Raw genomic sequence first — 15,100 nt, forward strand, 5'->3', positions numbered from 1 at the left:
CGACGTGTGTGCTTTTCCCTCCGTCTGTCTCCTGGTCTCTCCACTTCTTATAAAGACACCAGTCAGGTTGGATTAGGGCTCAACCCTAATGACCCTGTTTTACCTTAATTATTTCTCTAAAGGCCCTTTATCGAGGCGCCCGGGTGGCTCAGTCGGTGAAGCATCTGCCTTCGTCTCAGGTCATGATCTCGGGGTCCTGGGATCGCGCCCCACATTGGGCTCCCTGCTCAGCGGGGAGCCTGCTTCTCCCTCTCCCTCTGCTGCTCCCCCTGCTTGTGCTCTCTCCTACTCTCTCTTAAAAAAATAAATAAAATCTTAAATAAATGATAAATAAAGGCCCTTTCTCCAAATACAGTCATATTCTGAGGCAGCAGGGGTGAGGACTTCAACATATGATTTGGGGAGGACAAGGTTCAGCTTATAAAAGAACATAAGCACAAGGCCACCGTCATACCTAAGACACCAGCGTTCCTTAATAACAGTTCAGCTTCCCCACCTGACTTCTTTCTTTGTACTTGATTCAGGATCCAAATCAGTTCCATACATTGCAGGTGGACAACAGGTTTCTTAAGCCTCTTTTATTTATTTCATCATTATTATTTTTTTAGTATTACTGTCTCTCCCTCTTTCTTCCTTCCCTACTTTTCAGTGGAAAAGGTAAAAGAAAGCAGAGCCATCTTAAGCCTCTTTTGAGTCTCCTTCCCTTCACTTTCCTTAGACCCCCAACCATGTCAGCCTCGTCCGTGGGGGAGGACTGGTTGTGACGTTAAGGGGGCTCTGGTTCCCAGGACATGCAGAGCGTCCGCCGACACCAGGCCCTGGCCTGAGGGCTGCCGATTGATCACAGGTCTGCCCCAGGTCTGTCTGGATAGCTCTTCTCTAGTCCTCACTTAGCTTTTTATTGTTCTTCGGGTCTCAACTAACATGTCACCTTCCCAGAGAGTCCTTGTCCCCTGCCCTCACTCCCCAATCATTCTCTAATCCCCTGTACTCCCTGGTGTGGCTCCCCGTGCCCAGAATGCTGCTCGGCCCCTAGAACGTGCTCGCTGCGTCGGTGCTGACTGGTGACCGAGCTGAGGGCCATGAAACACTGTCTGTAAGGTGATCTTGGCAAATCACGTCTCAAACCCATGCCCCTGATGGTCACGAGAGCCTTCCCTTGTGCAAACTGCACTGCTCTCGAGCAGATGGCGGGCCATTGAGTCACTGCAAACACGCCTTTACGGCCACTGGAGACTGACCTTGACCAGAGGAAAACTAAAGAGGGTGTTAACAAGAAGCCTTCCATTCTTCTTTTCCTGTTACACACCCCCCTCAGATCTCTCCGAGAACATCCTAGAGGACCTTTCCCCTCTTATCAGACTGATTGTTCCAGACCACATCAGCACCAGTCTCTTGCCATTGAACGTCTCTGCTGCTGTGATTAGAGATTGTTAAAAACAGAACTCTCGCAAACAGAAGAAATTCCTAAATGGATACTTATGCGTTCTCGTGACGTAGAGTCCTTCATGCTGCCTTTGAAGGATAAAGCCATTAAGGAAAATCCTGCATGACAGCAGCTCCCGTGTAGCTCACACTGACTGACGGGGGCCAGGGCGCGCTGAGCCTAATCCCCGCTGACAGCCGGAGGTCGGCGCTAGCGTCCCCACTCCGCAGGCTTCCCCGGGGCCCACCACTCGTAAGTGGCAGAACCAGCCTTCAGACTGTGCGGTTCTCAACCCCGGTCGGCACCGGCTCTGGGGTGCACGTTTCCTATGCCGGGTGTTGTTCACAAGGACTAGACAGGAGCAGGGAGGCCGCTGAGCATTTCAAAAGACTTTTCCCCCACGTCGGTGGCAGTGGTCATTGCTGTTTATCTGAACAGCTATCACTTGGCATTAGTTGTGCGGCGGGCCCTGTTCTGAGTACTTGGTAGGACGTACTAAATGAGCCTTCCCCCTTCTACAGACGAGGCACCCGAGGCCCAGCGAGGTTGCGTGACTTGCTCCAGGTCACAGAGCTGGTGAGCGGCTGTGCTTCTGAACAAGGGGCTACATCGGCTCTCCGTGTGAGAGTCCACATCCTGCTGGTACCTCTCAGGAGCGAGGGGAGAGTTCCCGCTCAGACACATTTTAGGTTAAGGCAAAAGCACATCCGGGAGCTTCTCAGGGCCACAGTGATGGGCCTGGTGGGTTCGGGCTCCGCTCTTTTGTTCATCCGGCTTCCAGGAGACATTCGTGGGGCCAGCCCCTGTGAGGAGATCGTAGGCAGCAAGAGGAGTGCCTGCCGCCTCGAAGCGCCCAGGCTGCTGAGGAGCTGCTCGCCATGGGATGGGGAGGCGGGGAGCACAGGAGAAGCAGTCCGAGCTTCTTGGCTAGGTCTGTCTAAAAAGAACGTTGACCAGCCATTGTCTTTTTTAAGAATAGGGACCAGATTGCAGTTTTCAATTTTTATGTGATTTTTTACATTCGTCTCCTGCAGGTGGTATGTCACTTGAGGAGAGATGCTCAGGAAATGCCCGCGTAAGGAAAGAGCCTGTGTTTCAGAGTCCAGCAGATGGGGCTTTGAACACCTAGTTCACACAGGTTGTCGAGAAAGTTAGCATTAATATAAATTGTGTAGCACGGAGTCCGGCATATACCAGTAAATAGCAATGACTTTTTCTGCTTTCCGCTCTGTGTTTTCTGAGAACCAACTTAGAGGAGAAAAGGCGGACGTTGACTTCAGCAGTCAAATGCTCTCGCCTCTGCCTCAGCCTCAGCCTCTTGCAGCTGACTGCATGTGAACTTCTGCAAGGACCCGTTGAGAAGCTGTGCTTGCTGAGCAGAGAATTCTTTCTGTCTTGAGAGTGCTGCTGTAAGTTATGACTCTGTAAAGAGACAGGCTCCGGCGATGACCTCAAAGGATGTAGTTCGTGCTTTCTGACTGCACAGCCTTGAAACTGGCACAGTGGCCTTGCTCAGGGCGCTGGGCCCCGGGGCTGGGGTCACCCACCTCCAGCTCAACGCTACTGGGTGCACAGCCAGCTCTCATGGTCACTATGGGGAAGTTGTTTTTATTGTATCATATGCTCTTTTCACTGTATTTTAGCCTTCTAAAAATTCGTTTCATTCTTAAAAAAAATTCCTCACCACTTGCTGCATATAGTTCATATATATATATATATATTTTTTTTTTTTTATAATTTTTTTAAGAGAGAGAAAGAGCAGGGGGAAGGTGCAGAAGAAGGAAAGGGAGAAAGAGAAAATCTTAAGCAGGCTGCACACCCAGCACAGAGCCTGATGCAGGGTTCGATCTCATGACCCTGAGATCATGACCTGAGCCAAAATCAAGAGTTGGACGCTTCACCGGCTGACCCAGGCGCCCCTAGAGTTCACAGATTTTTTTTTTAAGCTAGAAAATATTGAATATTTCTTTTGTGACAAACTAAGTTGGATTAAATGAAATGACATTAGCAGATCTGACCATAAATAAAATGTGAAATCATTAGGATGACAAGAGTGGAACCCACAAGAGTGAAATTTATCAGTCTTTTAGATTTCTTATTGAACTTGGGAACTGTACCGGATCAGCCCAAGTAAGTACACAACCGTATCATGTGGACGAGATCAATAAGTAACACTTAAAAATGATAGAAGATGTAGAAGTCTTGAAGAGTTTTTTGAAGTGTATTTATTCTAAAGAGCCTAATCTTTAGTTGAAACACTATAGCAATGGACATGTTGGCTGACTCTTTATTGACTGAATTGATTTTCTAACCCAGGCACTGTTTGGAATGTAAGGATTTCTGTCGGTGGTGATGCAGGAGACCAGTGAATGTAGGAAACATTTTGTTTCCTCTTTCTGTCTTTGGCTAAATGCCTTATCCCAGTTGTCCAGGACTCACGTTCAGGGCAGAGTACAGCTGCGTCCAGTCCGCCAGCTGGGAAAGAACTAAAAACCAGCATCGTCCAGCTGTGGTCATTCTGACCTCCATTTCCAAGATGGCTCCTGAAGTTGAGCCAAGTGACAAAGAGACCATGAATCTGATCTTGAGGATAAAAGAGAAAATCACTTTTGTATCAGGTGAAAGAAATTAAAACAGCCTGGCATTGGCCCCCACAAGGTGACCAAGTCCTTAGGATCACAAGCCTCCCGAGAACTTAATACCCATCTCTGACCAAACACGGAGCTGGGGCATTGTGACATTGAACATGGTCTCAAAAGATTTAAATTGCCTTCCCTGGGTGTTTATAAACAGGACTGGACCCTTTCCTTATGTCTAAACGCTTGAATTTCTGGCCTCAGACGTCAAGCTGAGAAGAGGTGTCTGAAATCCCACCACTGTCTTCTGTTGCTTGGAGGAGGAGTTCTGTAATGTCCCACTGAGTTTAATACTGGAAATTTTTGTTTTGTAAACTATCTTTTGGAAGCACAGGGGAAGGCCAGAAAACTTTGCCTCGCTTAGAAGGCAGCATTTCAGGGGCACCTGGGTGGCTCAGTCATTAAGCATCTGCCTTTGGCTCAGGGCGTGATCCCAGAGTCTTGGGATCGAGCCCCATATCAGGCTCCTCCACTGGGAGCCTGCTTCTTCCTCTCCCACTCCCCCTGCTTGTGTTCCCTCTCTTGCTGGCTGTCTCTCTCTCTGTCAAATAAATAAATATAATCTTTAAAAAAAAAAAAAAGGCAGCATTTCAGTCTTAGAAGGGAGGGAGGTTCTGGACCTGGGGTGACCCCATAATTTAGCATCCCAACTGCGTTACTTCTTTTTTAAAGATTTTATTTATTTATTTATTTGACAGAGAGAGAGACAGCCAGCAAGAGAGGGAACACAAGCAGGGGGAGTGGGAGAGGAAGAAGCAGGCTCATAGTGGAGGAGCCCGATGTGGGGCTCGATCCCATAATGCCAGGATCACGCCCTGAGCCAAAGGCAGACGCTCAACCGCTGTGCCACCCAGGCGCCCCCCAACTGCGTTACTTCTGAGCGTGAAAGAGGACCTTACTAATGTCTGCATCAGAATGACAGACAAACTCCAGGACTCTCCCAGGCAAGCTAGGAGGTACGGCCACCCTGCTTAGCATGCTGTGGAGATCACCCACGATCCAAGACATCTTGCCCTAAGGAGGTGCAAACAGTGATTTTTTAAGGAACTTCTATTTTGTTTTTATACTGCTCAGTCCATCTGAAGATCTTTTATTAGATCATGAACATAGATGTTTCGATAAGCTTCCCGTATCTACCATTTGAATTGTGGACTCAATTTTGAGTCGTATTCGTGATTCCAGATTGACAATCACGAGTCGCGTGGCCTCTGCAACAGTTGAGTGTTATGATGGCAGAAGGACATGGTGGGAAGATAGGAGGAAGGAGGAGATGGGTGAAGCAAGAGAGAACGTGACAGTGAAGGTGGTGAATTTGCAGAAGCTCAAGCATCTTGGTAAACCATCTGGCGAGATCATATGCTGGGAGTCACTGCGCGTTGAGATGATCACAAGGGGCCAGCGTTAGGGAATGTGAGGGGGGCAGTTAAACATCCAGAGAACTGTGGAGAAGCAGGGACAGGTTCTGCTTCCAGGATCAGGTCTGGATACTTAACTTCCAGCCCGAAGAGGGCAGGTTAGGTATTCTGTGCCTGCGTAAATGAAGCTAAAAACGCTCGTTTGTGAAAACCCGGTTCAGAGATAAGAACGAGACCCGCTTACCTGCTGCACAAAGAGGGCTCTCGCTTTATTCCTGCAGCTGTTTTCCTCTTGAGGGACTCAGCTGTGCAGTGGCTTTCACAGCTCTGAGAAATGACGGGGGCTGCTGGCCCCCAGATGCCCGCCAGGAGCCACGTTGTTAGCCTGTCCAGATCATTCTCTTGGATTACACTTAGTGGGAAAGATACTGAGCTACTTCTTTCCCGTCCCCAGCACAGACACCACCGTCATGCTGGCCAGTGTCGTGTGCCCTCGTGCCGCATGATTCACACCTCCTTCTTACGCGGCTAACGTGTGGCACACCCACCGCGTTCCCGGCCGGGCCTGGCACGGGGAACATAGAGATGACTCAGAGTCTCCATCCACAAGGAGCACGGAGCCCGCATCCCCATATTCGAGCCGACTTAGTCATGTTAGCGCCCCTGGGAAAAGGCTTTCGTGAAAGTAGCTTTCAGGTAGCCTTAGCCTTATTTTTCTTGAGGGGTGTGAGGCTGAAGGAAAGGTCTTTCCTGTTCTCAGCAGGTTGCCTTTCCAAGATGGCCCTGTGGTCCTCATCTCTCCAAAGCCAGGTTAGCGTCTCAGGTTTCGTCTTGCCTTTAAAAGCTGCAGCAAGATTAGATACCCAAATCTTGTTACCGGTGCTAATCCCGATAAGGATTAAATACACAGAGCCTCATTAAAATCCTTCTCTTATGGAAAACAGATAGCGGTAGCTTTTCGTAGAATAGTCCAGGGAGCGGCTCCTGGCCACTGAGGGTATTTGGTAAACTCATCAGGTGGAAATCCCAGGAGGACCCAGCGCCTCGCAGAAGGCGGATCCCGGAGCTGCGTGGACACTGTGCCCTTGCCTGGGAGAGATGGCAGCTCTTCCCACAACACCCAACAGCTTGTCCAGCGTGAGGCACGGCTGGCCCTTTATCCAGATTAGGCGTATTTGGATTTAATTAAATTGAGGCTCCCCAGGTGCTTACATGATTAGCTATAATTGCTTCTCGGTAGTGTAGCAAATCTGAGTTCTGTAACTGCCCCAGTGACATCTGAACATCTGCTCTAGGTCTCAAATAATTAGTCTCAAACCTGAGTAAAGATAGACGGGGCCAGGAGCGCCTGGCTGGCTCATTCGGGGGAGCACGTGACTCTTGATCTCAGGGTCTGGAGTTTGAGCCCCATGTTGGGTGTAGAGATTGCATAAATAACTAAAACTTTTTTTAAAAAATCTTTAAAAAATACAATTTGTAAGAAAAGACAGGTCTAAAAGGAATCAGATGATGAGAAAGCAAAGACTTTTAATAACAAAAAAATAAATCCCTACGGTACCATTACTTGTGTTGGTTTGTGCCATGAGGCAAAGGACTTGGGTTTGGGGTTGGATGTGGGTGCAAAGTCCAGTGCTCCCCTCTCGGCTCACTGTGTGAGGTCGGGCAAGTCATTTCATCCCTTCGGATCTGCTTGCTCCGCTGTGTTTACGTTCCTAGGACAGGGCCTGGGACACAGTGCACCCAGGCTTTCATCCGTTCATTTAGGTACTCTGACCCAGTGGCCACCCAGCACCTAGCCCCACAGATACAGTGGGGAACAAGACTGAGAATATCTTTGTCGTACGGAGCACATCACCTAGAAGAGGTTCCTTCCATGTTAGAACAAAACATAGAGTTGTAAATAATCAAGGGATGAATGAAATTAGGCAGAACCCCAAGGAAATGGTGGAAAAGTAAAGATTTTAGTAACAATTTAAAATAAGTCCCTTGGGGCGCCTGGGTGGCTCAGTGGTTAAGCGTCTGCCTTCGGCTCGGGTCATGATCCCAACGTTCTGGGATCCAGCCCCTCATCGGGCTCCCTGCTCAGCAGGAAGCCTGCTTCTCCCTCTCCCACTCCCCGTGCTTGTGTTCTCTCTCTCGCTGCCTCTCTCTCTGTCAAATAAATAAATAAAATTGTTAAAAATAAATAAAAATAAAATAAGTCCCTTGATACCATTTCTCATGTGGGCAAATAATGTTCCCATCACAAGCCCCACAAACCTTTGCTCCAGCGTGACGAACACGCTGGGTATCTGGAGCCTAGCAGAAACTGGTCTAAAGGGATTGAAACATATTTTTTTTATTCTTTATTTTTGCTGGGTTTTTTTACTAGCTGAATTTTTACTGCAAAACTAGTGTATGTATGTAATAAAACCATTCCAGCACGGCAAAAGTCTGTGAGTCAAACTGTGTCTCCCTCCCACCCTCAGTCCCCAAATCTCCCCTCCAGAAAGTCACTGTCTGCTGTGGTTTTCCAGTGACTATTCAATCAGAGAGGTGTGTGCATATAATCCCTTTAAAGCCCAAGCACACACGAGATCGTGCCATCTCCCGCCCTGGTCCGTGAGGTGGTCAAAGTCACTTCCTGTCCTCGGGTTGGACTCAACTTCGTTCCTTTTCATAGCGACTTCACTGGGCTTCTGCTGACGGAGTTTCCACTCCCTGGCTGTGACCAGCAGTGATGCCATCAACATTCTTGCTCACGTATCTTTGCACATACATACATACCTCTGCACACCTGCAGCGTAAAGCCCCTAGAGGCGGAATTGTTGGGTCAGAGATTTGGGCTTGGACCAGGACTAATAGATGCTACCACGTTGCCTTCTGGAGGCTGGGCCAGAGTACACCCCCACATCAGCGGGCCGGCTGGGGGGTCTGTTACCCACACCCCTCAGATCCAGTGTGGGGCATAGTCGACCTTTTCGAGCAAGGGCAGTGGGAAATGATTCCTATTTTGAATTTGCATGTGTTTAAGTCTGAATGACAGGAAGCAACTTTTTGAACAACTGTCCTTTTAAAAGACAAAAGAAACAGAAAATTGGTTTCCTCCACCTTTTTTGTCAACTAGGATAGTGGTTCTCAAAGTGTGGTCCCTGGACCAGCAGCAGCAGCATCGCCCCCCACCCCCACCCCGCAACTTGTTAGAAATGCAAATTCTCAGCCCACCCAGACCAGACCTCCTGAGTCAGAAATTCTGGAGGTAGGGCCCAGCAGTCTGTGTTTGACCCTCTGTTTAGGCCCCACCCTTAGAGTTTCTGAGTCAGTAGATGGGGTGTGACACCAGAAGGTGCATTTTGAACAGCTCTGCATGCCTGATGCTGCTGGCCCAGGGACCATACTTTGAGAACCACTGGGCCTCTGCTGGCTCTCCAGTCTTACCGTGACTTAACCTTGATGCTGCTTTTCTGGTTCACTCTTCACAAGAAAGGTTACCAGAAAGCTCTTGTATGTATTAGGGGCTTTAAAGATTGGGCGTTTGGTGGACCTGGAGGACATGCCTGGTTGAGTGGAGCGGGGACTCTCCCCCTGTAGAAACTTGGCTTTGAGGAGATACTCGGAAAGTTGCTACCAAGCCAACAGCCCTGCTGTGGAAGCTTCCAGAAGGCGGAGTGACGCCTCCCCATGGGAAGGTTGCTTACCGCAAGTGCACAGGGTTGGCCTCGAGGCCAGCCGGAGTAGGCTTCAGAAACCCCTTTCCCAGATTTGCTGGAGCGGGAGCGGTCCCTCTTCCTACATCAGCGGTTCTGAGCCGCGGCTGTACTTCGGAGGCACCTGGAGGTCTGGTAAAAGACCCGCTCCCCCCACCGGACGATTCGATTTAATGAGTCTGGGGAGGGCCCAGGCATTAGTGTCGGTGTTTTACAAGATCCCTGGGTGATTTTAATGGGCTGTCAGATCGGTGCAATTGGGTCGAAGAACACTGCTTTGGAGAAAAATCTAGAAACCTAGATTGGCCTTTTCGAGTCTTTAGCTACAACGACTTGTTTAAAGTAATTTAAACCATGGTTTACATGGTTCGGGCAGTGCTGATGTGGTTATAAGCGTGTACAAATTCATCGTGCACTTTCCTGAGTATTATGTTATGCCTCGTCAAATAAAAATAAAAAAGAATAGGGCGGGGGCGCCTGGCCAGCTCAGTCGGTGGAATGTGCGATGCTTGATCTCGGGGTTGTGAGTTCAAGCCCCACATTGGGGGTAGAGAGGACTTTAAAAAAAAAGAATAGGGCAGATTTCTGTGTATTGTTACACAGTGGTTTCTAAGACATTGTTAAAAAAGAAAAAGTAAACAAGGCACGAAATAATCTGTGTGCTACCACTGACTTTTTTTTTCAAAGAATATAAGAAATTACCTGTTACCACATCTCTAATGTTATTTGAATTTTGTGCCATATGCGTGTTTTACCTAGTCAAAACAACTAGTCATGCAGGTTCCTGGGCCTGGCCCCCATCTTCCTGAATCAGCTCATCTGGGGGTGAAGCCCAGGGCTGCCCATGTCCAGCGTCCTCTCCAGGAGGTCCTCTATCCACTGTAGTTTGAGAACCACCAAGCCCCCACCCCCGCCTGGGGTTGTGCTGACCCTGCCGAGGCTGTGTCCCTCCATGAGAGGAAGCTGTAAGAGGTGCTTGCCCCAGGCGCAAAAGGCAGCATCCCCCATGGCTTGCTGGTTAGGGAAGGAGCTGTTCAACTCTCATGAGGGATGGCCAGACCTCTGACGCGGTGCTGAGGTCAACAGCCTGTTTCCACTGCAAACCCATAGTCCCTCATTGCCTGTCTGTCACGTGCACATGTCTTGCCAACATCCCTAACTTTCCCTGTTAGGTTTTATTTTAAGTTGGCTCCCCGAGGAGCCTGGGGTGGGTCTTAGAAGAATGTGACAGATCCCTTCACCCTTGGATGGCACTAACCTCCTCTTAGCAAAGCTGCAGAGAACGGAACACGGCTTTGCGGGTTTCCCAGCGGGACCAACTGAGATCACGCTCCTGGACAAACAAGGCCCTTTCCGCGCAGAGGTCTCCTCTGTGTGTGTCTCAATGAGCCTGCCTCCCTCAGCGCTCTATCCTTACGTCACCAAGGACATTTTATCCTAATCCTATAGAGCATCCTGGCCGTCCCTCCAGACTGAAGTTTGTCTTTCCTTCCTTCCCCCACGCTGACAAGAAGGTCCTGTAAATAACATCCACTTGGTTCTTTTCTTAACACCATGAGTCATTGTACACAGGGGTATAGCATCCTGTGTTGTAGCCAAAGAAACTAATCTCAAAGGGTTTTGCTGTTGCTTCTGTTCACATCTGCGTGCGAACGAATGTGCCCATGTACACCCTGAGTATCTGTTTTGATTTCCGTGTCCCTCCAGACAGGTTTTTCCACAACCCACCTTTGGAGAGCATCGTACACGTGTGATACATGGTACCACCCCTCATGGGCACCACTAAGGCTGGGTCCTCTTATACCAAGGAGCATCTGGAAACTTCTCTCCAGGCAACCGAAGAGAAGTGTCTTCTGTCTGTCTGTGTATATGCCTCCCTCCCTCCCTCTCTCTCTCCATACACACACACACTTCTCTCTCTCACCATCTTGGCACTCACTCAGGAACCCTCCAGCTCTCTCTCCGGCTCAGTCATTTTGTTGCCCCTAAAATGATTGTGTGCCCTTACCTCTCTGCCCACAGGCTGCACCTGGGAGTTCGGAGCCATGGTGAACTACATCAAGAAGACGTATCCCCAGACCCAGCTGGTCGTCGTGGGCTTCAGCCTGGGCGGTAACATCGTGTGCAAATACTTGGGGGAGACTCAGGCGAACCAGGAGAAGGTCCTGTGCTGCGTCAGCGTGTGCCAGGGGTATAGCGCTCTAAGGTGAGTGATGTCCGCGCCCCCACCTCTCCCCCTCCCAGGACACCAGCACACATCTCTGAAGACCGGAGGAAACGCTGTGGCGGACTGAGCAGAGGTGTGTGGGTCCTGGAGTCACCCTGTCTTGCTTTCACGTCATACACTGGAGCTGTCTTACCAGACTCCTTAAGGCCGATCTGCACTGTATTTGGGGGTCTGATCTGTAACTGACTAAGCCAAAGGCCCCCATAACAGCTGCAGTTTCCCTGTGGAGTCTCTGTGAGCTGACTCAGTCTGTTCATGCTCCGGAGTTTTGTAGGACCGTGGTTTTACGGAAGAACGCTAGAGCCAGCATCTGAGAGCTGGGCCTTATCACAGAGCTCCCCTGCCTGCAGGAGCGTTGAGTCTCCGAGGGCATGGGGAAGGGGTCTGTGGAAACCACTTAGTCTGTGCCCTCACTTTCAAGTGTCCATCTCCTGTAGCCATCCCAGACATCACCACAAAGGAGATGACGCGGCGAATAAAGGTTTACCTCACCCCCTTAGTCTCCTGCCAACAGAGCCCCACAGGATGAGCCCTAGGAGGGCATCGTCATCTGCTCTGCCTCCCCGTGGAGATCAGTGTTGTCCCAGATCTCTCAAGAGTCACCGCACACACGCGCACACACACACACCCCTTCATTCACACACACCTCTCCAGACTCTTCAAATGCATTCACATTTTTCCCGTACTCACTCTTCACGATAACGTCTTCTATATTTCAAATGAGTATGACCAGTTATTAAAGATCTCTTGAAGAAATCCAGAATTGCATAAGAAAGTAAAAAAAAGGGGCGCCTGGGTGGCACAGCGGTTAAGCGCCTGCCTTCGGCTCAGGGCGTGATCCCGGTGTTCTGGGATCGAGTCCCACATCAGGCTCCTCCGTTATGAGCCTGCTTCTTCCTCTCCCACTCCCCCTGCTTGTGTTCCCTCTCTCGCTGGCTGTCTCTATCTCTGTCAAATAAATAAATAAAATCTTTAAAAAAAAAAAAAAAAGTAAAAAAAAAAAAAAGTCTCCCCTATTGATCCAGCCTAATGCTAAATAGTCCTTATAGTTAATAAGTGATTCCTGCCTTTTGGCCTCACCTGTATCTCTCACCGTGTAGTTGCAACCTGTTTCAGCGTTTCCTGAGAGGTAGAGGCTGCCTGTTAGTTCCAGAAATATATATATTGCAGGAATTTGAAGCCAGCACATCCAAAGGGCAAATGCAGGCCCAGAATTCAGGCTGTGCGCACGAGGCGCCAAGCTGGCCAAAGCGAGGATTTAAATGTGCCCCAAAGAAGACTTGAAACGCATCCCCGATGGAACCTTTCCCAAGTTCTAGGGCCGAGGCCTGGGTTCCAGTCTCCTCACCTGCACAGTGGGGATGACAGTAATGCTATAATAGTATCTACCCGGTACCACCATTTTGGGCGTCAAAGGAGAGAACGCGTATGCGACAGGTGTGTAAAAAGTCAATAACTGGTCATTATCCTCAGTCACTGTGAGACAAGAAGTGTAGGTTAGGCCAGTGGGTCACAAAGACCAGTCTGGTGAACTGGGGACTATTTCACTTCATTAAAAATCACTTGGGGGATCATCTTAGAAATAAATTCAGTTTCTTGGGCCCCAGCCCTGGAGATTCAGACTCAAGAACCTGGGGCATGGGGCCAGGAATCTGCATTTGGACACATTTCACAAGTCACTTCTGATATGTAGTCACATTAGCAGCCATTGGGCCTGGGGACCTCCGCAGCCCTTCCAGCTCTGCTGTCACGGGACGAGGTTGGTCCCTCGTCCTCCTGCTGGGAATCCTCCCCTTCGTTCCCCTCTGTGTCTGGAGAGCCAGCTGAAAGGACACGTCCCTTTATCTTGGCCTGACTAGAAATGCCCGATTCCCAACTCATAGCCATTATGTAACCGGAGTTAACCGAAGTCCCACCCTGCCCGGTCGCTGGGATAGTAAAGGGCCTACCACAGGATTCCGGGGAGCAGGGCCAGGCATGAGAACCCTGCCTGCTCTCACCTGACAAATGGTCCAGTTTTCAGCGAGCCTGCTATCGCCTATAAAATTGGAATCACTCAAGTCCCTTCCTAAACCCAGTCGCGTGAAGTCACTGTGAGCACAGATTTGTGTTCAGAGAACACAGCGTTTGATAAGAAGGAGGATGTGGGACAAGTTTGTTTTTATTTTTAACCCCCAAAGCACAAAATCTTAAGCAACAGCAACTGCGTTTCATTTTGCTGCGCGAGCGCCATCTGCTGTTGACAAGAGCGCGTGAAATGCGCGTTTGGTGAACTAAGGTTAGGAAACACGGACTCTAGAATCTACGAGGCGCTGTCCACACCACCCCCCTTTGAGACCTCAGAGATCTTCAGCCTCTGAATTACCTACTGTCATATCAGCCTCGTCCACTGAGGAGAGAAAGAGGCAGCTTTGTCCCCTGGAGCGCAGAGAACTAACGTCCTGTGGCCCAACACACCAGAAGGGGTGGCGCGGGTCAGGGGGACCCCACCGCCCTGTGTGTGTGCTCGGGCACTGCCCGGGGCTCAGGTGCCCTCAACATCGTAACGACACCCTCTCACCGAAGGACAGTGCCTTACTGTAAACCAGTGTCACCTTTTTTTCCTGCCAAGGCTTGAGGGCGATGAGCCTTTTCAGCACTGGGACGATGGCAGCCAGGCTTCCTTTTCGCCGAGGCGGAGCAGGGACCGCACGGGAGTCCATGCTGCTGGTAAATCTCTCTTAGCTGAGTCCCGGGAACCGCTTGTCAGTGACCCATCCCCTCCCGCTGGCTTCTCACCCCAGTAGTGCGCCAGCCCTCTAGCCAGAGCCAACCCGAGGCCCCGAAGCCAGCGCCCGCTTGCCGTAGTTAGCAAAGCCTCGCTGCCTAGAGAAGCTCACGTTCGTGACGTGCTGCTCCACTGAGAGGGGCGTCCGGGGCCCCTAGTGGACCTCGCCTCGTTCCCTCAGCTCGAACCGCTGCCCGCAGGCCTGGAAATGTGTGTGCTCAGACTCAGTCCAGCTCTGGTCGAAGTAATCCTTTGAAACTTCCTTATGAAGGCTCTTGATTGTGAATTCGTCCAGTGAGTAGTGGCCAGGCAGGAGGGAAAAGGAGTGGTCCCAGAAGATGACCTCAGATTAAGCCATCCCGTGACTCATTTGGTTCTTTCCGCTAGACACCCTTCTGGGTAATGGGGACACATCGCCAACAAGACAGGAAAGTTCCCTGCGCTCAGGGGGCTTAAAGAAAAGGGAAGGGAAGCTTTTTTGGACCGGTTTTAGGTAAAATCAGTTCTTCATTCCTAAGGATGGGCTCGACAGTCTTGCATTGCAGAATCTGCCAATGACCAAATATGATCAAAATATCAGCATTTCATTGCAGTTTTGCTGTAGGAGATCGTCTGTGTCTGAGGGCCTCGTGGTACTTCCCGACAACGGAATGATGTCTGCAAAGCAGCAAACCGAGTACACGTCACTAAGGGATTACACACTAGGCGGGGCGCCTGGGTGGCTCAGTCTTTTGAGTGTCTGACTCTTGATTTTGGCTCGGGTCATGATCTCAGGGTCATGGGGTCGAGCCCCATATCGGGCTCCCCGCTCAGCAGGGAGCCTGTTTAGGATTCTCTCTCTCTGCCCTTCCCCACCAATCTCTCAATAAATAAACAAATAAACTCATAAAATGAAATAAAATATTTACACACTAGGCATATGATGCTGAGAGAGTCCTCAGTCCAGCAGGGAGGCCAGTGGGGAGGGATTTGGAAAGGAAGTGAAGGTAGAGAGGTCAGTGGC

General features: G+C 50.0%; 1 protein-coding gene across 4 annotated transcripts in view; it reads left to right on the top strand.

Moving 5' to 3' along the window:
* The window catches only part of ABHD2 (abhydrolase domain containing 2, acylglycerol lipase), a 104,288-nt gene that overhangs the window by 65,904 nt on the left and 23,284 nt on the right, over positions 1-15,100 (top strand). For all 4 annotated transcript variants that reach the window (XM_026510449.4, XM_026510450.4, XM_048220752.2 and 1 more), the window contains exon 6: positions 11,126-11,309. In XM_026510449.4, coding sequence (XP_026366234.1) covers positions 11,126-11,309 — 184 coding nt within the window. The remainder of the gene's footprint in view (positions 1-11,125; positions 11,310-15,100) is intronic.

This window comes from Ursus arctos, unplaced genomic scaffold, assembly GCF_023065955.2.
Source record: "Ursus arctos isolate Adak ecotype North America unplaced genomic scaffold, UrsArc2.0 scaffold_28, whole genome shotgun sequence".
Classification (NCBI taxonomy): Eukaryota; Metazoa; Chordata; class Mammalia; order Carnivora; family Ursidae; genus Ursus; species Ursus arctos.